General features: G+C 39.1%; 1 protein-coding gene across 1 annotated transcript in view; it reads left to right on the top strand.

Annotated features, from left to right (window-relative positions):
- The first annotated feature begins 6,325 nt into the window (after positions 1-6,325).
- The window catches only part of LOC123307179 (nephrin-like), a 98,832-nt gene continuing 77,708 nt past the window's right edge, over positions 6,326-27,449 (top strand). Inside the window, exons 1-2 of the mRNA XM_044889396.1 lie at positions 6,326-6,347; positions 6,772-6,901. Of these exons, the coding sequence (XP_044745331.1) occupies positions 6,326-6,347; positions 6,772-6,901 (152 nt within the window). The remainder of the gene's footprint in view (positions 6,348-6,771; positions 6,902-27,449) is intronic.

The following is a 27,449-nucleotide window of genomic DNA, read 5'->3' as shown; positions in this document are numbered from 1 at the left end:
TGATAAAGCTTTCATCTAAACTTATTCGAAGACTTGATGATGAATGAAGAAAAAATAAATAATCATAGGTACATAACTTGTCCTTCAATTGCACTGGGAGGAATATCATCTCTGCGTCGAAAATCTTCTGCTGATCTTGGCTGAGGATCACCCTCGTCGTTAGAAATGCCTTCTGTACTCAAATTAATAATAGCCAAATCTTGCTTTTGACTGGGAGGGTCTTTCGACCAGGTCCAGTCTTCCAAGTGAAGATTCTTCTGTTCTTCAGTTGTTCTAGGAACGCTACAGGACCCTTATGTTGGGGAATCATCTCCCATAGATATACCAGTGGTTATTCAGTAGAAAATTGAAAAAACGAGAAAGAAATTCAAAAAACTTGTGTCACTGTTCTTGAAATTGAATTTCATTTGGATACTGTCATCTTGAATTCCTTTCTTATTAAAAAAACTGGGTGATTTCATACTTTTTTTTCATCTGAGCATTTCTTGGTCTTAATCTTGGATCGTGAAGGTTAGACGGGCGTGTTCGAATTTTCCCCGGGGGTAATCAGCGCGAAAACCCATATCGGCACGTATGTAAAGTCGCAGTGTTCTAAGCTTCGCTCCACCAGGTCCCATTCGAGACCTCTCAATTATGCAGAGTCCTTTGAAATTCAATTAGCTTAAAATCCCTTGATAGGTCAAAATGCCCAATTAACGTATCCCGAATTATCCCCCAGAAATGAGACCTAGTAAGTACGAGCTCTATAATTGAAATAGTTTCGATTAGGTTTTGTCGTTTCTTGCCGCTCAGCCATCAGGCGTAAATATTCAAATGCCGCACGATGGAAGGGGTAGTCTTGATTTTCCAGAGTTCTAGGTAGAAGAGTGTTGAACCTTCAACCACCAGACGATACTTGGACGAATTAAGTGATGATAATTGAAATTCAATTAGAAGGGATAGGTAACTATTTAAGGTGATACGAATGAAGCACCTCATCCTGTAAAACTAGAAGGTTTTCCAATGAGGGCTGGTCGATGTTGAAATGAAATCAGCAACCTCTGGGTGAGGTCAAATTTTCAATTACTCGGCCGAATCGATCCGGCTGCATTTTAGCAATGACCTGGGTTATGGATAATTTGAGCGAGTTGGTAAGTTGCGGCTTATGGGCATATAACTTCGAGTTCAGCAAACCCCAGAAGGAAAAGCCCAATCCGAAGCTCGGCGGAGTTGTTCTTCTGACTTATTATGACATGTTTCACTATATGATACTACGGTTAGTTGGGGTGACCACGATGCTTAATCGGGATTTACTCGAGCGTCGTGAAGACCTTCTGGATTTTGAAGATTAGATTCTTGAGCGTGTCAGATTTTGAGAGGATACGTCAATTGGACCCAAAGGAAGCTACTTTTCAGACTGACAATTCGAATGTGAACCAAGGTCACAGCGGTCCTTTGAAAATGCGAAATCTAACACTAATCAGGGGGGTTTTCTTAATCTTATGATAACAATGAATTTTTTTAAACATCTCCCTTTCTGTTACTCTAATCGTTTCTGTATTCATTATGAAACTTGTAGATAATAAACATATATTCGAAGCTTTAGGCCTCAGACTCAATATCGACAAAACCAAAATCCCCCAGAAAGCCTTCAAACACATATCACCCTGGAGAATGAAACCCTAGAACAGGTCGAGCAGTTCAAATACTTGGGAAGCTTCATAAATACTAGGGCTAACCTAGACACGGAAATACACAACTGTATCAATTAGGCATCACGGGCATTCAGGAAGCTAAAGGACAGAGTATTTCAAAATCACGACCTCAATCTGAAGACCAAGACAGCTGTTTACAAAGCAGTGGTCCTCCCAACGCTTCTTTACGGAAGCGAAAGCTGGACGCCCTACAGGCGACATATTAAACAGCTTGAACAAACGCAACAACGTCATCTAAGACAGATAATGCACATCGGATGGTTCCATAAAGTTTCGAATGCAGAAGTCTTGCAACGCGCGAGTTGTACAACAATTGAGACTCAAGTAACGAGGGCCCGACTCAGAAGGAGCGGCCACATTCTGAGGATGCAAGACACAAGACTCCCCAAAATAGCTCTGTATGGTTAATTGGCAGAGGGAGCCCGGAAACCAGGAGGCCAGTATAAGCGGTTTAAGGATACACTACATAAATCCCTAAAATCAATTGATGCCAATCATAACTGGGAACAACTAGCGTTAGACAGGTCACAGTGGAGATCTATGGTGCACAGTTATAATGGAGACTCGAGAAGAATTCAGCGGCGGCCAGATCTGGTTGGTGACTATCCATGCCCGGAGTGTGGAAGGATCTGTAGGTCACGGTTGGGTCACTTCAGTCACAGCACGGCACACAGTCGCAATTAGCCCCAAGAAGTTATAAGTCTGTTCTTTTTTATGTCTTTTTATAGATTAATTCCCGGTAACGGGATACAGCAATGAAATGTAGATAATAATATTCTATACAACTTTTCTCTGAAGCAATCTTACATACTCTCGACCGTTTTTGAACTACAGGCTATTGTGCGCGAGGAGCTTAGCCATAGATGCGAAATGGCAAGGTCAATGTAGAATCCCAGTCTGATGTACATTCATCGCTATATATCTCAAAAACGTTTAAACGTAGAAAAAATTGCCTTCGACGAAATTTGTAGGAAATTTTATGCTCTACAACTTTTATAATGAATGCGAAAACAGTTTGAAGCCCAGGACAGGAGATAATTCACAGAAAACACAGAAGGGTTCCAAAGGTGCTGTTGCATGACCCGACAAGTACTCATAGTAACTCAAACGACAAGAATTTGCCTGAAACTGAAAAATTCATCGAACTGCGATCAAAAAACCATTCAGATAATATAAGAGAGACAAGAACCATCAACTTTTGAAACGGTTACATTCTGAGGAATGTATATCCCTGATATGAGTTATCAGACAGGTAACGGTCCTGTCACATACCTGTCATCTCTGTACGAATTAAAGAGAAGTAATCATGTGAATACGTGTCATTTCATAATTTCGTCGACACCCTTTATCGAATTCCCACCTAGCGTAACTGTTGATTTCGGCAGTAGGAACTTGTTGAAACGCCAGCAGCAAAACTCCTCATCGCCCTAATGACATTCATTAAGAACACGAAATATCCTTATCTATGAGCGCGAAACTAAATCGAGGCGTCATGAAATTTGTAACATCCCAGCAACTGTAATGCATTTAACCCGCGCGAACTTGTTCGAATTAGCCAACTTTCGGCGAAAACGCGGGGGGATAATTTCACCCTGTACCCCTATGACGATGACGGTCGCGTACATCGCTCAGATCGCTCTCAATCTGTTCGAAACAAAGCGGGTCCCACAAGTTCAACCCGGTTTAAGGTAAGAAGAAACGAGTTTCGGGCGGAATTGAATTTCAATGTTGACGTTGTTACCTGGGGTGAAGTTCGGGGAAGTTTCGAAACGAAAATTACGCTCCCCCTGTCACGGGGATGTATACTCGTCGAGAAGAGTGTGATGAAGGTGAAATTTCTATTCGTTATGATGTGTCAGAAGGGAGTACATGCATGGGGACGTGAAATGTAGGAGCACTGTTTCAGCTTGAATTCATTTCTGTTTTTTTAGAGCGATTCATTCAGTGATTTGCGACAGAGATTAGATTTCAAATAGCCCTTAAGTAAGAAGTCACATAATCTTCCCTAGTCTGTAAGTTTAGATAGAATAGAGATGGTATGATTCGAATAAAAATGTACCAGACGTTGCTCTAGTCTCTAGTCACTCATTGATCATCCTCAAAAAAATAAGATGTATTGATATAACAGGCATTGATGATACATCCTTCTACAAACTTTTAAAGGTGAAACAGAATGAAGACTTTTTTCCTCCAGTTTTGCTCTGAACATGAGTGATGTAGGATGAAGAGACTGCCCTACATGTCCCTGATAATATAAATTCATGTAAATCTGACAGCTTGCGTGATGGGACTGGCCTTACAGAAGGGTTGAAAATGGCAAAGAAAAATTATTATATTTAGAGGATATATTAATTGGACTCAAAGGAAGCTACTTTTCAAGAGACTGAGAATTCGGAAGTGACGCAAGGTCACAGCGGTCCTATAAATGCAAAAAAAAATCGTTACTTGTATACATACTCGAGCTGTCAGATTTTCATACAGATGGTAAATCTCGGTGTTGCAGACGTGTTGACCTGATAATCTGATACTAATCAAAGGGGATTTTCTCAATCTGACAGTTTGAAGACGAAAACAAAGATTTTTTTTTAAATATCTCCCTTCCTGTACCTCTGATCGTTTTTGTATTCATTATGTATATTAGTTGTGGATAATAAAATTCTATACAACTTTTGTCTGAAGCAATTTTAGATACTCTTACAGTGGGTTTCATAAAACTTTGATTGTCTGATCAACGATTAGACAGTCACTCGATTCCTAAAACGAAATCACTGAATCCTTTTCATTCCTGGATATATTGAAGAAGTAGCAATTGAGTATAAATGAAAGGACGTATTAACATCATAATTTGATGCGAGAATGATATTCTGAGTGATCATGACTGAATTATCGATTGAAAACAAATTGACGTCTATTCGTCAATCAAGCGTTGATTCCCCGATCAAGCTTTATGAAACCCGGGGTTAGCCGTTTTCGAGCTAGAGGGTAATGAGGGCGAGGAGCTTAGCCACACGTGCGAAAGGCCAAGGTCAACGTAGAAACCCAGTCTAATGTGCATTCATAGCCATATATCTCAAAAACGTTCGAACGTAGAAAAAATTGTTCAGTACAAAATTTGTAGAAAATGTTATGCTCTACAATTTTACAATGAATGCGAAAACAATTTGAAGCCCAGGAGAGAAGATAATCCAAAAAAACTGTTTTTTGTGACGTTTATCGTCAATTTTTACTGTTTCGGCTTGTTGAAACTGTCAGATAAGATTTTTTCCGTTATTATTGTTATTTTTCAAAATGAAAAAAAGACGACACGCTCGAGAATGTACACGTGACGTTATTTGTTTTCAACTTTTGTCTGAAGCAATTTTACATACTCTCTCGAGTTAGAGGGCGATAAGGGCGAGGAGCTTAGCCACACATGCGAAAGAGCAAGGTCAATATAGAAACCCTGTCTAATGTACATTCATCGCTATATATCTCGAAAACGTTCAAACTTAGAAAAAATTGCTTCAGGCAAAATTTGTAGAAAATGTTACGCTCTACAACTTTTATGATGAATGCGAAAAAAATTTGAAGCCCAGGGGAGGAGATAATTCAAAAAAACTGATTTTTGTGACCTTTATGGTCAAATTTTATTGTTTCGCCTTGCTAAGACTGTCAGATTATATTTTTTCCGTTATTTTTGAATCATTAGCTTCAAAATAAGAAAAAAATTCCACCGCGCTCGAGAATGTACACGTGAGGATTTTTTTTTTGCAACTTTGGCGCCCTCTTACACATTTTCGGCACGCTTAAATTGTCAGATCAAGAGAATATATACTTTTTAACATGTAATTAACCATATATATCTTAATCTGACACGCTCGAGTATGTTCAATGATAATTTTTTTTTTACTATTCTGACAGGCTGCCCTAGACAATTCCTCCTATATGCAGATCTATATTTCTGGTAGAGATACTCTACAGGGTCCAAGGTATCTCCCTTCATATTAATCTGATATGTTCGAGTAAATCCCAAATTTTCCTCTTGGGCTCCCAAACTATAAATGAATAACGAAATTCTGATTGAAAATAGAATATTTCGATATCGTCATTTCGTTAACGAAAAGAAAAAAAAACGAGAATTCAATCGGCATCTTATACGTCCATAAACGCAGTCAATACACCATGAAAATGTCCAACAGCAAAGGTATCCTCCCTTTCATTAGATAGACTTACAGCGGCTTGTGTCCACTTGGAAGTCTTCCGGACTTGTTTATACAACATTCTCCCCAATTTAAGGGTGCTAAAGAAATGGCTAATGCGAATCTATGGTGTTTTTATCGCGTATAGAGCCCGGAAAGCCAGCATCCAGCCGGGGGGATAACACATTCTGCTTTGTGCCATTCGGAGAGCCCTCACAGGGCCAATTCGCAAAAGCTGTCTTCTTCCTATCAATCGATTCCGGTGACACAATAGAGCAGCTAGGGGCCGTTTACACGGGGGTATCATTTGTTATCGCGTACGGAAGGCGATTTGAGAGTTTCTCGAGAAGAAAGAAGGAAATGTGGAAATCATAGAGCGCTACAAAGACCAGGATTTTTCATCTTCGAAGGGTCAGTCTTGGAATAAATCTGACGGGTTTTTAGGGCTTTACGATGGAGTTTCGACCTGAGAAAGGTCAGTTAGGGTTTGTTTCCTCAGAATTGGGGTTTATGGCATATATAGATGAAGCTTTCGGATTTCTCTAGTGAGAGAAGGCTGTTAGTGGAGTTACACAACATTATTTTAAAGATCGTTAAATTTTGAAGCGAAAAATTTTGCAGGAGAACAGACGTATTCGGAATCAAAACCGTATATGGTGGTTTGATGATACAGGGGACCACTGCTATGTTGCAATTATTTATAAAGATCCTGTTCAATGATACAAAGGTTTTTAACATTCTGAATGAATACGTAAGATACATTTTGATCACTGCATGGTCTTAGACTCAAGTTTTAAATATATTAAGTTGGATTAAGCTCTTCATCATAAACTAATTGTGAAAAGTGTATTCACTAGCTATTCCTTATCTAGTGAATAATTTAAGTCTTTTATTTACAGTGATCACACCTGTTGGTGCAGTATTAGGTCGAAGTGCAACGCTACCTTGTGAGATAGAACCCAATATCAGAGAAGACAGGGTGTATATGGTGCTATGGTACAGAGATGGTCATGCAAAGCCAATATATAGGTGAGTGATATTCCTATAAGAAAAATGAAAGAACAAAACATCATTGGTAAACGAAATTTCATATTGTGATGTTTTCTGAATATAAGTGGACCATTTCTACACTGAGCAAAAAAATTGACGCACATTCTGAAAATCTCAATTTTAATGAAAGTTAACTCTACATTGACTTTATAACTTATTTTTTATATTCTCTCGGGGGAAGGTTTTGAACGAAACAAGACACATTAAATGTAAGAAAAATTCAGGATTTCACCGAATCTCATGTGAAAGAAGAGAAATGAAAAAGTAAACCAGAGTTACGCAATGGATTAAAAGAAAGAAGATGTCCACCAAGTACCTGTATTTGGTTAAGAAGTAAGCAGATTTACGAAGATATGCTCAATAACCTTGGTGATCAATTTCCTTCGTATGCGTCACAATTTTCAAAATACTGAAATGCTGATAAGTGATTTAATACTTGGTATTTCTACCCCTTGCGTTAATTATTATAGCTCGGCAACGACGGTACATACTCAAAATGTGTGATCTTAAAATGTTCTGATCAGTGTAGATTTGGTTTCGTTTGTTACACTTATCTTCCTATTGGACACATCTGGGCGTGGAGACTGTCCAGAATCTTCCAGGATTGAGAATGACAAATTAATTCCTTGGAAAATTGAACTCAGCATAACGAAAAACTATTCAGGAATCTGGGTTCTTGATAGATGCATGTTCTTCAGAGGAGGGAATTTCATCAGAGCCCGTTTCTACATGAACATTTCCATATTCCGAATATCTGCAAAGGTGGAAGGTACTTTTATAAAAATGCATACATATAGTCCAACGTCTTCTTCGCTCTGAGTCGTTTGCACGGTAGAGCGAACAATGGGTTGACAGAAACTCAAAAAGTCCATAACGTTTCTGCGAATTGTTCCACATCATCTACTCCATAACCGTCGTGGAACATATTGAACACGTTCCCGAACTGTGAACGTCGTTCCTGGAAATTGAAGTTATCGCCAAGGAACCTGCGGCCACGGTCCTGTGTAAAATTGAAATTGTGCAGTCCTACGCCTGAGAATGGCGGCTAAATTTCTTCATATCTTTTTCTATATTTACGAATGCGGTTATTCCTGAATAGATATTGCCAGTTTTTCACGTCGTCAGACAGCTTAGGAATGAAAAACGTGGTACTTGAACCGAAAGGAAGGAAAATACAAAATCGAATAATGTATAATGTGCATCGTGAATCCTGAGTCTGTGCATTTGCATATCGTGCAAATTAGTTGTTATTTTAATCATTTACTTCGTGTTTACCCCCAACTTCCAACGAGTGCATTCTAACTAAAATAATTCATTAAATCAAAGTGTTTTGATGCAAATATTCTCGGTCAAGTAGATTAATATTTTGAATCGCTTATGGTACTTTGCAACGTGGTCGGCAAATCAGGATACTTTTCTGTGAATAAATGGAGAACTTAATTTTGTGTTCTTCTCCTATTTTCGCAGCCAATTTAAATTGATCTAAATCTTAAAGCCTTCAAACAGATATCAGCCTGGAGAGTGAAACAGGTCGACGAGTTCAAATAGAACATCTACAGATAATGTTGGACACCTATAAACATATAGGAAGCTTTAGGCCCAAGACTCAATATTGATAAACCTAAATCTTGGTAAGTCCGCCAGAAAGCCTTCAAACAGATATCAGCCTGGAGGATGAAACTGCAGAACAGGTCGAGCAGTTGAACTACTTGGGAAGCTTCATAAATACTAGGGCTAACCTAGACACGAAAATACACAACCGTATCAATTCGACATCACGGGCATTCTGGATGCTAAAGGACAGAGTGTTTCAAAATCACGATCTCAATCTAAAGACCAAGACAGCTGTTTACAAAGCAAAGGTTCTCCCAACGCTTCTTTACGGAAGCGAAAGCTGGACGCCCTACAGGCGACATATTAAACAGCTTGAACAAACGCAACACCGTCATCTAAGACAAAAAATGCACATCAGATGGTTCCACGTTTCCAAGTTTCGAATGCAGTCTTGCAACGCGCGAGTTGTACAACAATTGAGACTCAAGTAATGAGGGCCCGACTCAGATGGAGGGGCCACATTCTGAGGATGCAAGACACAAGACTCCCCAAAATAGCTCTGTATGGCGAATTCACAGAGGGAGCCCGGAAACCAGGGGGCTAGTATAAGCGGTTTAAGGATATACTACATCAATCCCTAAAATCAGTTTATGCCAATCATAACTGGGAACAACTAGCGTTAAACAGGTCACAGTGGACTAGTGGAGGTCTTTGGTACACAGTTATAATGGAGACTCGAGAAGGATACAGCGGCGGCCAGATCTGGTTGGTGACTATCAATGCCCGGAGTGTGGAAGGATCTGTAGGTCACGGTTGGCCCTCTTCAGTCACAGAAGGGCACACAGTCTTTTTTCTTTTTTGCCTTTTTGTAGATTTATTCCTGGTAACGGGATTCAGCAATGTTTCAGAAAAGTACAACATTTTGTCACGACGAACTGTCCGCGCATTTACTCGAAAGTACTATGCTGAACACATTGTTGTTACGCTATACTCTTTTCAGTGAAAATTATGCTGAAAATGGGATGGGTTTTCTTGAACCATCAGCCACCCCTATTCAATACTTTGAAATTATTAATTTGGCATAACACAGTACTGCAATACGAGAGGCAGATTATTTTGCACTTCCATATCCCATTTCGGTTTGTGACATCAACGTTTCATTTCCATTATCGGAATTTAATTGAACAAACAATTCTATAACTTGGTGGCAACGGCATCCATGTTGAGCAAACATCGTTTTATCCCGGCTTGAATGCTTTTATATAACATCGTTCGAAAAATAGTTGAGTAGAAGCAGAAGCTAGTTAAATATTGATCTGTAATGACAAACAAATAGATTCGCTTTTAATTCGAATGGCGTCAAGTTGTTTTTAAACTTCTCGTTTTCTTTTTCGAGCTTCAATCATATCTTCGACATAATGGATAGGACTCTTACTGGAATATGAGCACAACTTCATCCAATTGTTATACAATCGGAATGACTTTTTGTCAACAGATGAGAGAATCGTTTTCGAATTTTTATCCATGCGGCCGATAGCTCAAATCCCACCGGCAGCAATTTCCTACTCGACTCAGAATGAAAATAGAGCACCTCTTCAGGAAGCTCCTCGACTCCTTCAATTTTCCGGCATCAATGGTCGACAGTTCCAAACTTTTTCGTGTTCCCATGATTTATCGACACTCGCAAACGTCGTCGTTCTTTGAAAGTGATGAATATCTTCACATCGAGCATACCATGAATTCAGTGATACTCAACACGCGACGACTGCATTAAGAAGGCCGGAATCGGATCCGGAATAAAAAGAAGACGGTCATGATTCATATAAAACGATTTGTCATCAGATTTGGAAATGATGTAAATTAAGCTGGTAATGCAACCGTGGAAAAGTCGCTTCTGACATGCGAACATTAACTCCGTCGTCGCTGGTGAACATTCTATACTGATTTGATTGTCAAGTGGGATGTTTCGCCTGGTGGAAATGATCGATGTTTCATTCGGATCGGAGCTGAGCCAAATACTGGGCTCTAATTGAAATAGAAGTTACAAAATAGTTTCTCGCATGTATTGGAAAAAGGAATATTTTCAAGTCGTTTATTTGAATATGAAATGAAAAAACTGTATTTGCACTATTTTTATTTGAAATAAAAAATACTGTAAGCCAATAAATCGGTAAAAAAGTAGGTACTTCCTTCCAGAAACACAAGATTTTTTGATGTGTTATAAATGAAACCTAGAAAGTAAAAAAACAATCTTACTACAGGTCCTGATGAGCATATACTCGAATTATTTGGTATACACACATTTTTATATTTGGATAGTATTCCAGGATGGTAAGCTTTGATAGTTTTCAAACCAGACCTACTCTAACTCCATTTTTAAAGTCTGTCAAGCAATGAGCAAATTGCAATCTTATCTGGAAGTAGAAAGAAGATTGCCATAGTAACAGTTGCCCTGTATATTATCTAGAGGCATAGCAATTGGTTTCAAGGACGAGAAAGTTAACACAGTTGACCTATTTCCGGTGGGTTTCGAATTTTTTTCATCGTGAATCAGATCCATAATTCCCAAAAAATAGGTGTAATGATTATTTTGTCTCTGAAAATGAGGGAAACAATTGTGGATGCGCTGCGAGGTTTGTGTTTCAGTTCATTTTAAATGCACTAATTGAATCACCCCCCATAAAGAATCAATCATTTTAGATTAATTACCTATCCGTTTGTTGGGGACCGAAATATAACCAGAATATAATTTTTCAGATGCAAACGACATGATGGATGTACCTACTTCGTTTCATTTCATTTGTGAAAATGGGGAGCGGTAAAAGAAATATTATTCTTGGTTATATAGTAATCAGCATATAGCGTGTTCTGATCCTGATATTATTCGCATTTGAAATTCCGGGAATTAAAATAATAGAAAATTCTCTCATTGTGTATTTTTCTCGACAACTCAATTCGAAATGTATAGGGGCTATGCAATGGATCGTGTTGAATAATGGAGAATCTGAAATGATTCTTCGAAGAATGTTCGTTTGAAATGAAGGGATTGAATAAAAATGCCAAATCAAAATATTCTAGGAAAATGAAAAAACAAGAAATGTCCAAAATATAATTCACCCTATACAGTAGGTTTGGATTTTCAGGACTTAAGTCCAAGAGAATTTCGATTGGCAACAAAAGACCATTAGCTGGGAAACTTTTTCAATTGATCTTTTCGTTTTGTTCGTGTTCACATATATGATGATTTATTCTCACTCCTACAATCTATAACCAATAAGGTTAAAACTGGAAGCACTGTCAAAAAAATTTACAAGATGAAACAGTACAACAAACACTTTGCCAAAAGAGCACTTCATAGGTGCAGTACATAATTTGTTCTGAGGACTAGTTATTTTTCGTAAAAGGAACAGTTTTTCAGCTGAATGGTGTGGCTATGGGCAGTCTCCTAGGATTGAGAAGACCTTCAATTCACACATAAGGCCATAAATCACTTTTTTTTTATTAATAATATCCTGCAATGCCACACAAAAAATGATTATTTTTAACTCAGACAGAAAAGAATGCAGAATATTTTCTGCATTATTTTCGGCAAAATTCATTACTCTCATCTATGATAATGCATCCCATGCACAATGTTATTTTGCATTCTTATACCGAAATGAAGTTTCACTCAGAACAATTTGTATATATAAACAGGGTGAGTCTTTGACTCGTATTGACGAGTATTTTAACAGCAGATTGTTGAGGTCAAAAAAAAACTTTTTCCCATAACATTGTTTTTGAATCGGCTCGGTTCAAAAGATACAGGCTGTTGAAACCCAAAAAAAAAATCGTTTCATCTCACAAACGGTTTTATCGAATAGAATCAATTTCGGAATAGTTTTTCATTTATTTGATCTTTGTCAAACGCAAAATATCACCTACGCCTTCCATTTTTCTCATTATGACCATGACGTACCATAAAAATACCAAAAAAATTCAAAGGAACCAACAATGTAAGTTGGACGCTATCCAATGAATAAAATAAAAGTATTCTTCATATTTTCTCTTATAATGCGCCATTCTTGAGTAATTTGATGTCAAAAATTAAAAAGTAGCGGAGACTAGGGAGCATTGATACATGGGGAGGCTTGATACAGGCTTATATCCGCGATCTGTAGCCGTTTTTAAAAGTATTATACTGGTGAACACTATTCTTTGGCAGAGGGCATTGCGTGACGTTAATCTGTAAGGCTAACAGTAGTTTGTTTGTGAAATATTCAACGAAGAGTGTTTTGAGGTGAGAAATTGTAAGTTTTTACTCAAGTTACCTAAGGGTTTTATGATCATGCATTAATTCTTCGGCATAAACAAACATTTCACTGGGAAATATGCATAAAACTACTCAATTAACAGTTTTATTCGATTTTCAAAATATATGGGTATAAGATGAAAACATAAATCACTTTCAAAATTGCTTTCAGGGAGGTTTGAGACATTTGTCGTGGGGAGGCCTGATACATGTATCATCTTCAAAAAATATTCCGTAGCTAGTTGGATAGGCCTACATGAAGGCGTCTTCACCATCCAACATATCGAAGGGATTTTTAAAAACCGTACAATCCCCATGTATTTAACGAGGCCGACTTTTCTTGTGTGGAAGTGACTAACTGACAATTTCCTGATTTTTCTACACCTATGGGACCAAAGCAAGCCAGTATCATTGCTGACCTACCTACTGAGCTGAATAATCCTCTCGATTACTCTCCCAGTACATCGTATCAATCCTCCCATATGTGGGGAGGCTTGAGACAGTTTGCATGTTTTTGTGTTCAACGTTCTGTACAGAATAAGATGTTTATGTTTTGCGACTTCTATATTTATTTTGTTGAACGATTAATTGAAGAATTATATAATATAAGAAAAGTCCTGCTTCTTCATATAATTCAGTTTCCAGAATGAAAATTCCAAAAAACGTATCTACCCTCCCCAGTCTCCCCTATCTGTGATATTCGAAAAATTTTATACGTTGGCTGAACGCAACTCTGTTTAAGATCCACAAATGTACAGTGCCTTAGATTAATCTTGTTATTCTGAAGGGAATTTTGTTTCTCTGAGGGTGGCATAGCTCATCATGAAAACTCAAAATAGCTGTATCTTTTTATCAGGGTCGAATAGGAAAAAATTGCACAGGAAAAAAGTGTTTCTTTTGACCCCAAGAATCTACTGTCGAAATATTTGTACGAGTCGAAGACTCGGCCTGTTCACAATTCCTGTACACCATTCGAATTCTGTTCTTGCTATTTTTTCCGTCTAATCAATTAGTAGGTTGCTGAATCGTCCGAAATCCTGCAGAGATTCTTTCGTCGAATTTTCGAATATCCAATTCTGAGTTAATTCGTGCGAAAACAGAATCCGGGACTGAGCAAACAGCGGAATTTCGTTCAGGTGTAAACTCGACGTGGTCAAAGGACCGTCTGGAATATTTCCGTACAAATAACGTGACATTATGCCGGAATAGATCCGGGAATTCGGAAAATTAATTCTGCGAGTAGCAGAATAAATAAAACGGGCCCTTTGAATCCCGATTCAATACGATCTCAATCTGACTAATGGTGAATCTCCTGTTCCCATTCAGCGGGATCATTTCGCGTTCAGTTGACGCCCACTCTGCTGGCTATACGAACAGTCCGCGATTTTTCGCGGCAGAAGCATCCTCGCAGGAATAGGATTCTGGCATCGAGTGCTTCGAACGTTCTCCGGTGGATGGGGACTTGGCCCATTCATCTGCTTCCCGGCGAGCATCAATTCCACAAAAGGATTAAGCATGAATTATACAAAATTAGAATCCGGTTTTAATTAAAATTTCACAGGTTTAGTTATAACTCTTGCAGTTTTAATTCCGCGCGCTGCTCGAAGAGATTTTTCCGGGAGGATGGTGCTGGTTCTTTACGACAAAGCGATGTTCATAGTGGTGGATGACGCTGCAGTTTGGAGCAGATGGAATGGGGTATCGTAAACTTCCATGCGCTGCATAAAATGCAGATTCTCCAAACTAAACACACTAAGTAAAAGGTAACGCACAAAATTAATACCTTCAGTTTTTACCATCGATTCGAATTTCGAAGACATATCGTGAACTCTATAGATCTCGGAAAATATTCGCCAGATGACGCTAAAATCTTGGAAGAACTACAGTGACTCTATAAAATACAGTGGCGACAATTGGAAATTTAGAATATGGCGGCTTAGAAGCACAGATTTCAATGCTATGATCTCTAATTCGGAATGCGGATTGGCTCACGTCACGTCACCAAATCCGCCATATTCTTGCTAAAACGATGAAAAACGAGTCTACAATTGTCGCCACTGTCTCGTTAGAGTCACTGTAGGAAGAACGTTGTTTCAGGGTAAAGTAAACGAGGATGTATTGATATCTAGTAAGCCTAGACCAGTTCCATGCATAAAAAAAATATTGCGCTACCATAGAAACGAAAAATAACTCATTAGAAGTGTCAGTGTGAAGTTTGAGGTCAAAAAAGTAAACCAGAGTTACGCAATAAATTAAAAGAAAGAAGATGTCCACCGAAATTGTCAAAATCGAAAAATTGGATTATCGAGCCATCATCAAGAGGTAAGCAGATTTACGAAGATATGCTTAATACCCATGGTGGTCAATGTCCTTCGCATGCGACCGTGAAAAATTGGACTGCAAGCTTCAAAAGAGGTAAATTTTCCATTGGAGATGATGACCGATCGGGAAGACCAGATTCTTTGTCGGTCCCCGAAAATATCGATGCAGTTCATGACATGATTTTATCAGACCGTCGAATTGGGCTAAAACGGATATCTGTAGCACTGAATTTCATGCGAACGCGTTCAGCATATAGTTCATGTCAATTTGGACATGAGAAAAATTGCTGCAAAATGGATCCCCAAATGTTTCAGTGTTGACCAAAAGCGTGCAAGGGTACAAGCATCGCGTTCGATATGTGCTCGATTTGAAAACGATGTAGACTTCTTGAACCGCATCACTATGGATGAGACTTGAGTACATTTTTACGATCCAGAAACAAAGCAACAATCGATGGAATTGCGACACTCTGGTTCTCCCAGACCTAAGAAGTTTGGTGTCCAAAAATCTGCTGAAAAAATTCTTGCTTCAGTTTTTTGGGATTGCCATGGAGTAATCATCATAAATTTTTTGGATAAGGGTAGAACAATAACCAGAGATTACTATTCGACATTACTGACTACTCTACGGGAAAAAATCAAACAGAAAACGCGCGAAAAGCTATTCAAAGGTGTTTTGTTTTTGCAGGACAACGCCCCTGCACACGAATGTCATGTTGCCATGCAAAAAATTCGTGATTTAGGGTTTGAATTACTAGAACACCCCCTTTATCCACCAGATTTGGCTCCATCCGACTATCATCCCTTTCCTCAACTGAAAACAAGTTTAAAAGGTCGTAAGTTTTCTTCCAACGAGGAGGTAATAAAAGCTGTGGAGGTCTGGTTTGCAGAGCAAGAAGAAACTTTTTTATAAGGTCTAGAGACGTTGCAGGTTCGCTGTAATAAATGTATCCAATTAAGAGGAGAATATGTTGAGTAATAAAATATTTTGACATTGAAATTTTCTTTACTTCTATAGGCTAAGAATTTTTCTACCAGTTTTCAATTTCAAATCTGTATTTTCGAATTCAACCAACTCGCAAAAGCTACTCACAGCTCCCCACATAAGCGGCAAACGCATTCATTTCTACATCTTCAAACCGCAAATGACCTACTTTTCAACCCCAAGGTCCACCGTTTGAGTCCGCACAGCGATGGAACAAACAGGGCCCTTTCATCGTGAACAAAGAGCAGTTCAAACCTGACAGCAATCACGAGTGAACAATTGCTATAGGTGGTTATCCATTTGCATGTGTGCTTATTTTAAATGCGCACTGCACCGGTAATCCAACATGGCTTTCTATCCGTTCAACTGCTCGCATTGTAAAAATATAACAGCTTCGTGATTGGGGTTGACCGTAGAATCCTGTCATGTAAATCAGGGACTCTATTATTGCTAACTCTTCTGGGCCTGTTGATGCACGTTTTGCTTCACCAGTTTCTGCTCTCCATCGCCTGATCAAGTCGATAAATGGGGACCAAATTTTGAATTATACAGGCTGTTTTAATTACACCGCAAGATTTACAGATTCAATGGAAAGTGTGTTTCGTATATTTATTGATAAAATCACGGTAAAATGAAAACAGCTATGAAAAACGCCTGTGAGCCAGGATTTACAGGAAAAATGACCAGGAAACTGTTCAGGAGGCTTTGAAAATGTACGGGGAGGATAGGCAGATCACTTTAGTTACATTGGTGTGTTTTTGTACATAGTAACCCCAAACTCTCGTTTAATGAAACGGTGCATATGGCCATTAGAGAAGAACTTTCGAGTTTTGTTTCCTGTCCGCAAAGCGTCGCTAGCAACTGGGTCAAAAACGCGTGACAAAGTCAGGCAACCCAATTCACGATCGAACAGTATCAATTTCTAACTATGCATTTGTTATGCTTCCGTTTTCCTTCAATGAGTGACAATTAAAAAACAATTATCGCAATATTTTACCTGCAATTTTTGACTGAAAGGTTGATTTGGGCTTCTGAAACAAATAAACAGACTTTTAGGTGACAAAAACTTTTTCCGTCTGCTGAAAACATCAAAAGTAATATTTAACTGAGAAACCTTCTGATAGTCCCTCGAAATGGGAGGAATTCAGAACCAAGAGGAATTACACGCACAAAAAATCGTATAAGGACGTGAAAATGAAATAATTCGCCCGACCCAGATTCCCCTAATTCAGTATTCCGTCAACTTGAAGGTGCATACTCCCACACAAGCGACCGCCCCTTTGAAATTCGAGGATCGAGGTACTTAAACATAAATAAAAGATTTCCTCTGAGAGGAGACCGCCATAAAGCATAATAAACGATACAGATATGTGTCTAGGCCGCGAAAAGTCGAGTATTCGGGAATTACATCCATTTTTTGCCCGACGTCACTACGAATATCGGTATGGGAGAGGATAGATAAGGCGGCATTTAGGCAAAAGTAGTGGCAGAAGCTGGCGCGTGATAATAGCTAATTTATAGGGTGTTTTGTTATTCTCCTGCTGTAAGTTTGTTGGCTCAAGCTGACAACGTGCTGTATCTCGTAATCTCACTATTATATGCAGATATTCTAGCAGCATCCAATGAGTGTGACGCGAGGGGCTGTTGCCTATGTATCTTCAAATTGGCTGGGAGCCCAATATCATTAAATATCGCTTTTATGGTGGGGTAGAGCCATGAATATTTTGTTTCTTCCCGAAAAACGCAAGACCCAATTTTTTCCGGTAATACGAAGTTTAATCAGCTCTGCGGCATGCAAATTCGAATTGCTTATGGGTTTTTCTTCTGTTTCAGTTGATATCGTTGATTTTAGCGTATCTTTTCGAAGTATAAACATTTTGTAGTCTTCAGTTACTCTGTCGGAGTTTGTCTTGGGAATTATCGGTTTCGTATTCCAAAATTTCACTGAATTCCTTACAAATTCAGTTGGTGATAACTTCGCCATCAGGAATGTTTGGTCAAATTAGTAATTTTGCTGAGTTGTCTTTGAAAACGCCCTGTAGGTATAATGGTTTGAGGTGAATCCCAAGATCGAATATACACTGCGCAAAAAAATTAACGCACATTCTGAAAATCTCAATTTTTATGAATGTTAACTCTACATCGACTTTATAACTTATTTTTTATGTTCTCTCGGGAGGGTTTTGAAAGAAACAAGACACATTAAATGGAAGAAAAATTCAGAATTTCACTGAATCTTATGTGGAAGAAGAGAAATGAACAATTTTCAAAATACTGAAATGCTGATAAGTGATTTAATACTTGGTATTTCCACCCCTTGCGTTAATTACAGCTCGGCAACGACGGTTCATACTCAAAATGAGTGATCTTGTTCTGATCTAATCCTTCCCAGATTTCTCCGAGTTGGATTCCTAAGTCATTAAGAGTAGCTGGATGATTTTCTGAACTTCTCAGCCTTCTATTGAGGTTGTCCCAAACCTGCTCAATCGGATTGAGATCTGGACTTCTTGCTGGCCATTCCATTCGAGAGACTTCAACCTCTTCAAGGTACTCCTGAACGATGCGCGCACGATGAGGTCTGGCATTATCGTCCATAAAAATGAAAATTTCACCAATGTATGGGCAAATGGCACTACATGCTCTTCAAGAATGTTCCTTATATACTTATCAGCGTTCATAGCTCCATTATCAACGACCACTAGGTCTGTGTGAGCAGTGAAAGATAAACTCCATAACATAATCGATCCTCACCCGAAACCAGTAGTATTCAGGAAATTGCACTGAGCATATCTTTCATGTAGACGTCTGTATACAAGGGAATGTCGATCACAATGGTAGAGGCAGAATCTAGACTCATCTGTGAAGAGAACTCTTTCTCAATCGGCCTCTTCCCAATGGATATGCTCTCTCGCAAAATTAAAAAGCGCCCTTCGATGAGCTGGGGTAAAAGCTGGGCCTCTTGCCGCGACACGAGGCCTTAAATCATATTCTCTGAGGCGATTTCTTATTGTCTGAGTGCTAATTTGCACCTCATGAGTTTGCTCAAGCTGAATTTGAAGGAAGCGAGCGGTTGCAAACCGTTGTCTCAACGAAGAAACTCTCAAGTAACGTTCTTGAATGGCAGTTGTTACCCGTGGTCTACCCTGTCCTGGTCTTCGGACATTCATACCTGTCTTCCTGAATCGCTGCAACATTCTGGACACACTTGTATGGGAAACTCCAAACATTTCTGCAATTCTTGTGTATGTCCACCCTTCTTCTCGCAAAACTACTTCTTGGGCACATTCCTCTTGGGTCAAATTGCGTGTTTCGCGTTGCATAGCGATCGAGTGTAGAAAATCAAACGAAAGAAAAACTATTGATCACTAGAATTGATCGAGAACAACTGATTTTAGAATGGAGCCAATACATTCAAAATCTGATAATATCATCTTTTTTTATTCCTGCTGGGAAAAAACATCTTTATTTAAGAAAACCGGTGAAAGTGGATAACATATGCATGCATAATTCTGATAAAAATAATTATCATTGAGATTGAGGAATCAAGGTTGAGCCGAATCAGGAGGTAAACCATAACTTATTGCCCCCTCAACAGCCGCATCTACCTCGACAACGAAAAACATTCAGCCTCCCATGGAGAATTTTCAAGCACTCATTTTTCTCCCTTCGAACCCTACTAATCCCCGTTTAATATGGGAATCAATCCCCTTCGGAACAAATATCTCCCGCATCGCCAATCTTACCATCAGATGGCTCAGCATGTAGTCCTGTTCGCCAGAAGGGGAAGACGGGATCTGTGCACTATTAATTATATGTTACAAACAAATAATCAATATTGATTCGCCTGGGATAACGCATCACCGGGATCGTGCTGTGTAATGAACATCTTAACATGGGTTCTGTCAACGCCTACGAGGCTTTAATAAGGGACGAGCACGTGATCAAGGGTGCATTTATAATAGGTCCCTAGTACGTGCAGTCAGGTATCACTTAAAAAATCTGGGAAGCTGATTGCAATTGTTGATTTGGGTGAAACCTGTGGCAGAATAAGGTCATATTCAATGTGGGTGTTAGTTTTTTACGACTGCTGCCATGATATGGCCAGTTGAAGAATGAAGTCAAGAATACAGTAGATCTGCTGTGGAATCTTCTTCTTAGCCGATTCTATACTATCAAAATTGGATGAGAATGAGCGATCCATCAGATCAGGATGCAAATAACTTTGATATTTCAATAATCTTCCTTGTTTCACTCCGAAATTGCTCCAAGAAGAACCACTTAATCATTTTCCTTTCTATTGCTTCCTCAGAAACGGAAAAATGTACCCAGATATTATTCCTGTTCTTTACGTTGCTTCTCCCCCAATATATTTCGAATTAGACTCATCTCAGATGCAGTATAGTGTTTCCTGCAGGATGCATTCCACGTCTGGATGTTCATTACGCAGCATGCTCCTATCAGACGAGTCCGCTTCTGTGAATCAATATTGATTACTCTCCAGTTCATTAGGGCAACCTAATTTCAATCTTCCGAGGCTCAAAGGTTGCTACGCAACATTATAACTGCAGCAGTCTTTCCATTGGGACCTTTTTTTCTGCCTTCAAAGGAGTTTTAACGTGAAAGTTTCTCATTGTTAATTTAAGCTACGCTTCAGTTTATAGGTATTATTCGTTATATTGCAGTGACCACTTAATCCTTCATTCTAGCATGCAAGGGTTGAAAATTCCATTGGTCCATCTCGATGTTTTGATTCATCTAAATGATTTACAGTATCAATTTTGTAGACTGATGTATTCATGGTTTTCATTATACACCACTCCATGAAAAGGTAAAAGTAAAGGGATAAACAAATTGTCGATTGAAGGTAGTCGTTTAGCCTCTGAGAAAAAACCCAGAATTTTTGTACGAGCTCCTTCAAACTCTAGAGCTTTTTTTAAATTTCCTTTAAAATCACAACGAACTGGGTTGCCATTTCTCAAGAAGAGTCCTAATTCGACATCATAAGGAACAGAATGAACTACTTTAGACCCACCCTTAGAATGCCTATATCGATAGCGGATTACGTCAAGTTCCACTCCCAACGCCTCCATGTAATTGAGTTCATATCGTGTGATATTGCTATTACCTCTCAACTCCACATGCTTCCACCAAATCGCAAACTCATGATAATACAAACCAACGTCTGTTTTCTACATTCCCAATCCGACCATTTATAATGCAGCTCATTTGTTTCCTGCTGCAGCACTCACACTTATGCATAATTTAGACTCAGAGCTGTCAAGACGGTTCAATCCAGTGCTGGTGACATGGCCTTCATTGAATCCGAATGAGGAGGATGTCTTGAGTTGTTGAACGTTGCCGAGTACAAATTGAGTTTCAACGGAGATTCCTGTATTATTCGGTTTGAAGGGCGGCAAACAGGGCAATTTGTTGAAAGGATGTCCTTCGTCGTGTGAGGAATGGACGTTAGGATTTCCTAGCGTTCGATAGGTGGGTAGGATCGACTGGAGTGTCAACTTAAGATACCTAGATAAATACAATTACTAGTTGCCCACACGAAATTGCAACCCTTGTCGTTTGTATTACTTCCAAATTAGGGGTAGCTCGACAAGCAATGATACATCATCATTCATAATGGTTCAAACTCAAGAAAATTGGGTTCCATGTGGACTGAGCCAGAAAGACGTTAAGTCAGGCAAAAAACAAGATCTTAGGGACCTTGGAACACTTGACGAAGATCAAAACATAGTTTATTTTTTGATACTGAATCTCTCTGGTGATTCTGGCTTGTTATACCTGCCCGATGGGTTCATAGACCTGCGCCAGAGCTTTGGTCCCTTCTTCTACCTGAAGGGTAAAGTTAGTCTCCGATGGTTTTAGACCATATCTTTCGAGGCCTACAGAACGTTGAGGGTCAGGTCTATGAATATCATTGTTACAAAATGCAGATACCTAGGACTATCTGGTCAGGCTTCAGCCTAATCTCTTGTAAAAACTCACGCTGGGTATTCGGTGGAAGCAGATTTGTGTCGTAATTTATGAGTTTTTGAAACCCAGCAGAGCGGGATCAGTGTTCTGAGCAGAATGAATAAGATTCATGCGAGCAGAAAAGAGCAGAAACATGTTCATTATCGCTTCAGAAAACACCGCATAAGAATGGATCTGGCAGATTCTGTGGCGAGGAGAAAGAGCCTCCAGATCACTTGGTGCCAGAATGCCTCGCAATTGCAAGCCAAGGAAAAATGACTTACCCATTCATTTCAGCCTGAGCAACATGGGCTCCATTCACCAATGTTGAATGGGGGGCAACATAGGATCAAGAAGAGCACTTTATCAAGAGATCCTGCTAACCCATCAAACAAGAAAACATTCTTTCATTGTCTTTCTGAGCCTCTAATTATTTCATACCTTCAATCAGGTAGATTTGCTGATAGATTTATGAGATGAAAAGATCCTTCGACGAGGTATCAGAATTCTACCAGGAAGATGATAAAAACTAGGTGCCACTAAACTCATTTCTCCTTCTAGTTGGTACATCAATCAAAACCTAACTTCCACATAACCGAGTACTTTTTCGCAGGAAACTAACTAGCTGACGTTATCTCGACGTACATAACAAAAGTCCCACCCCGTTTCTGCGGTCAAATTCCGCGGCCCCCTTTTATCTAGGTCTCCGGCAATTTCAATCTGGACCGAACGTCCCGTTTGTGATTAATTTCCGAATGATTAGCGTCCAACAAAAAGGAGGTATGGATGCAATCTGGAGGCGTCGATGGAAGTGAATTCACGGGTGAATTACGGACAATGGTCGGACTGACTGATCGCGTATATTTCCAGCATTTCCAATACATCCATAAAACGGCACGATGGACCTCCGCTCGCTCGGGAATTCGGGGAGGGTTGAAAATTTGGGGTTGGTGCGAGAATGGAGCCGCAAGATTCGGGGACATCTGCGAGAAGGATACGGTTGATCTGACAGTGGTTCCAGTGTTTCTGAGGTAAGAAGTCTAAGCTGTTCTTGAGACAGACCAGTTAGGGAGAAAAAATAGAACCCTTTTCTTTTGACGCAGCCTCCTTTCAATCTGATAATGGCTATGCACACTTGATGAGATAGAGAAGAGATCATGTGTGTAACTTCCTATGATATGGCTGAAACACACTCATCCATTGAGGATTGAACTTTTATTGAGAAAAAGACTTGGACTCAGACTTGAAGGCTATCATCATCATTGCTGTATCCCATTACCGAAAATAAATCTACAAAAGGCTCAAAACCAAGACTATCGGTGCCATCAAACTTATAATTTCTTAGGGCTACTTGTGACTGTGTGCCCTCCTGTAACTGAAGAGACCCAACAGTGACCTACAGATCCTTCCACACTCCGGGCATGGAGAGTCACCAACCAGATCTGGCCGCCGCTGTATTCTTTTCGAGTTTCCATTATAACTGTGGACAAAGACTCCGACTGTGATCTGTCTAACTCTAATTGTTCCCAGTTATGATTGGCATTAATTGATTTTAGGGATTGATGCAGTAAATCCTTAAACCACTTAGATATACTGGCCTCCTGGTTTCCGAGCTCCCTCTGTGAATTCGCCATAAAGGGCTATTTTGGGGAGTCTTGTGTCTTGCATCCTCAGAATGTGGCCGCTTCATCTGAGTCGGGCCCTCGTTACTTGAGTCTCGATTGTTATACAACTTGTGCATTTGAAACTTTGTGGAACCATCTGATGTGCATTGTTTGCCTCAGATGACGTTGTTGCGTTTGTTCAAGCTGTTTAGTATGACCCCTGTAGGGCATCCAGCTTTCGCTTACGTGAAGAAGGGTTGGGTGGACTACTGCTTTGTAGACAGCTGTCTTGGTCTTCAGATTGAATTCGTGATTTTGAAACACTCTGTTCTTTAGCTTCCAGAATGCCCGTGATGCTGAATTGATAAGGCCTCAGTGTTTATGAAGCTTCCCAAGTATTTGAGCTGCTCGACCTGTTCTAGAGTTTCATTCTCCAGGCTGATATCTGTTTGAGGGCTTTCTGGCGGATTCACCCGGATTTTAGTTTTGTCAGTATTGAGTCTAAGGCCTAAAGCTTTGTTTATATGTCTATAGGTGTCCAATATTTGTAGATCCTCTGGGCTGCTAGCGAGAAGTGCGCAGTCGTCTGCATATTGAAGTTCCGTGATAAACTTTGTACGAATTTTTGCTCTGAGGCGCTTCAGGTTAAACAGGCCTCCATCAAATTTGAATGTTGATTCAACACTTCTTACAGTCATACATATCAGCAATTATCGAGACACCCATAGTGAAAATATTGAACAATAAAGGCGCTATCACGCACTTAGTCTTGTTTTTTTATACTCTGGAATAAAACAAGGCTGCGTACATGAAGGCCATATTCTGAAGATGACGGATAAAAGACTGCACATCACGACTTGTCAATTTATACATACATTTCTGCGTATAATATCCTGATATCAAGAGCCAAGTAAATTACGTCCCTAACTACCCAATATCGAGGATCAAACAGCACTGAATCTCGAGCTGATATATTACCCCGTCGTTATTAAACCTGCCAAATCCTGTTCCCCACATACCAAAAAGAAGCCATCACGAGTCGCTCCTCATGTGTACACAAGACTACAGCATATACTTTACATAATGTTGGAGCATTTCAATTCGTCCCTAAGCATCTCATAAAGCTTCGAGTCGTCGCTTTAGCTACAGCTGTAACCTGTCGAGGCTCGTTGTAAATCATACTACATGTTAATGAACTAATCTAATAGAACAACATGATTAGGAATTTAACCTATGGAATTAATTAATTATAAATTACCAGCGAAACTTACGTAGACCTGTGTATTGCACACCATCAATGAGCTATACGATCTGTCTTGACGCTAATGTACGAAATTTGCTCCCAGAACTGATCATCGTGATTTGGGGTGAGCATCAAAAGGAATTATTTATGTTTGTTGATATTCAGGTTTATGTATGCGCATTGCCTCCAGGAATAATAGGTAATGTTTAATACCATCTAATTGAATGGCGTGGATTGAAGTACAAAGTGCTTCGAATGCACTCTGCATTTGCTAGTTCATGGAAACAACTCAGACAAAATGTCTGGTTACAAAACGATACTATATTTGTCGTTTTGTTCAACTCAAGGTGAAAGAATTGCTAATATATTCATTTTTTGATTGCCAGATAAGCAGTACAAGAAAAATAAAGCCCTCCTAGTAGAGGAAAATACAAGATACAGTTTATAAATTATGGTTCAAGAAAATAAAAAAAAAACAAATAAGTGAGAGGTCGGTTCAAATACTCAGAAGAGAAAAACTTTTTTTCAGTTCAAATAACTGCAAGAATTAGGACGAGTACTAAACCAGAAATTCAAAAACAATACGGAAACTACACCCAACATCGAATACAACTAGATTAAAACACAATTCCTGCAGCATTTCGAATGAGCACTCATGGATTTTGATCTAATCAAATTTTACGCGTCAAACTCCGAATTGAAATACTTAATATATTAACGATAGAATTCGTGCTGATTAATGAATATGATTTCACAATAATTAATTATTCAACTACCAATTTCGAACAAATCCCATTTGGTTTTCAGATCTATATTCGATGTATGCAGTTTCTGCGAATACCGAAATTTCAATTAAAACTCAGCTCCGATCTGTTATCGGTCAAAACATCTGACAAATTATGAAATATTACAATCGGGTTACTGTTAACTTATAATTTGCTGACTACGAGGTTTTTGTTATTTGCGTAAATATATTTTCGGTGATATGGGTAAAATGGGAGATTATTTTACCCATTTATGATGGATAGTAAAAATCGAAAAATAGACTGCTAAAAATATAAGTATACAGGGTGAGTCTTCGACTTGTACACATATTTCAACAGTAGATTCTTGAGGTCAAAAGAAACACTTTTTTCCTATACCATTTCTTCCGATTCGGCCCTGATAAAAAGATTTAGCCATTTTAAGTTTTCATAATGAGCTGTGCTACCCCTGGAAAAACAAAATTACCTTCAGAATAACTAGCTAAATCCGTGACACTACACATCTGTGTATCTTCTAAACGCAGTTGTATTCAGTCGAAGTACCTAATATTTCAAATTTTACAGATACTTTTCAATTTTTGAACATCGAATTACCCGAAAACGGTGCATTACACGAGAAGATATGAAGAATACTTGTATTTTACAGAATGTTCAAATATTCATCAAACAGCGTCTAACTTATAGTTTCAAGAGTTGCGTTCTTTGAATTTTTGGTAATGGTCATAATAAGATAACTGGAAGACGTGAGTGATATCTTGTGTTCGAAACAGATTCGTCAAATAAATGGGAAACTATATTCCGATATTCATTTCATTCGATAAAACCTAAAAATAACATTTTTCCACAGCCTGTATCTTTTAAACCGAGCCGATTCGGAAAAATGGTAAGATAAAAAAGTGTTTTTTTTGACCTCAAGAAAGAACTGTTAAAATCTTTGTACGAGTTAAGGACTCACCCTGTAGTAGTATTAAACTTTATTGAAACAAAGGGCTAACGACCTAGGTCTTCCTGCCCATATACATAGTCATCTTTTATAAAATATACACCCTGTACCACTCTGTATATTCGAGAGGAAACATACTTTCTGCACTTGAACCAAATATTCAGTATTGTGGATAGGCGTACGTTTGCGTATTACACATACACGCACACACTCACACACACGCAAAATATGGTCCTCATGATACTCAATGGTTTAATCAAAAACAAGTAATAAAAGTTGCTAACTCCGGGTTCCGCAAAGTGTGGTTAGTAGAGCGTGAAATCGCTATTGTACAAGTGGAAGTACTGCATACTCTTGGGGGTGGAAGAGCAAGAGCTACAAGTGTCACGCAAGATCGGCTAATACGATTGACTGCACGATGAAATCCATTCTTTACAGACTTTCGGCAAGCTACCTATAGGACAGTTTGAGGTAAACTCGAATGAGAAAGTAGTAGCGGCGTGTAAAATATTGTTGTGCTCTCGAAAATGAGAAGTGGAACAAGCCCACCTGTGCACGGACGAGTCCAGATTTCGTGTGTACGATAGGCAAATGATGGTGTGGCGAGAACGGCTTCAATGGTATGATGGACACCTAATGATGCCAAGATGCCAATAATTCTTTTCGGTGGTGGCTCTGCGTGTGTATTTGTCTTAATGGGCGCCCAGTGGTATATGAAAGAAAAAGAGAATCGCTAAAAATCAACGCAATCGCCATTCCTCATCCTAATCTTCAACAATGCGTGCTCATCAGATTTCCCGATTGAAAATTAGATCGAAGCCCCCAAAAGAGGGCAGACATCACCAGACAGATAAT

The sequence above is a fragment of the Coccinella septempunctata genome, chromosome 2 (assembly GCF_907165205.1).
Source record: "Coccinella septempunctata chromosome 2, icCocSept1.1, whole genome shotgun sequence".
Taxonomy (NCBI): domain Eukaryota; kingdom Metazoa; phylum Arthropoda; class Insecta; order Coleoptera; family Coccinellidae; genus Coccinella; species Coccinella septempunctata.
Note: the sequence above shows the minus strand (reverse complement) of the source record. Positions and strands in the feature narration are given on the sequence as shown.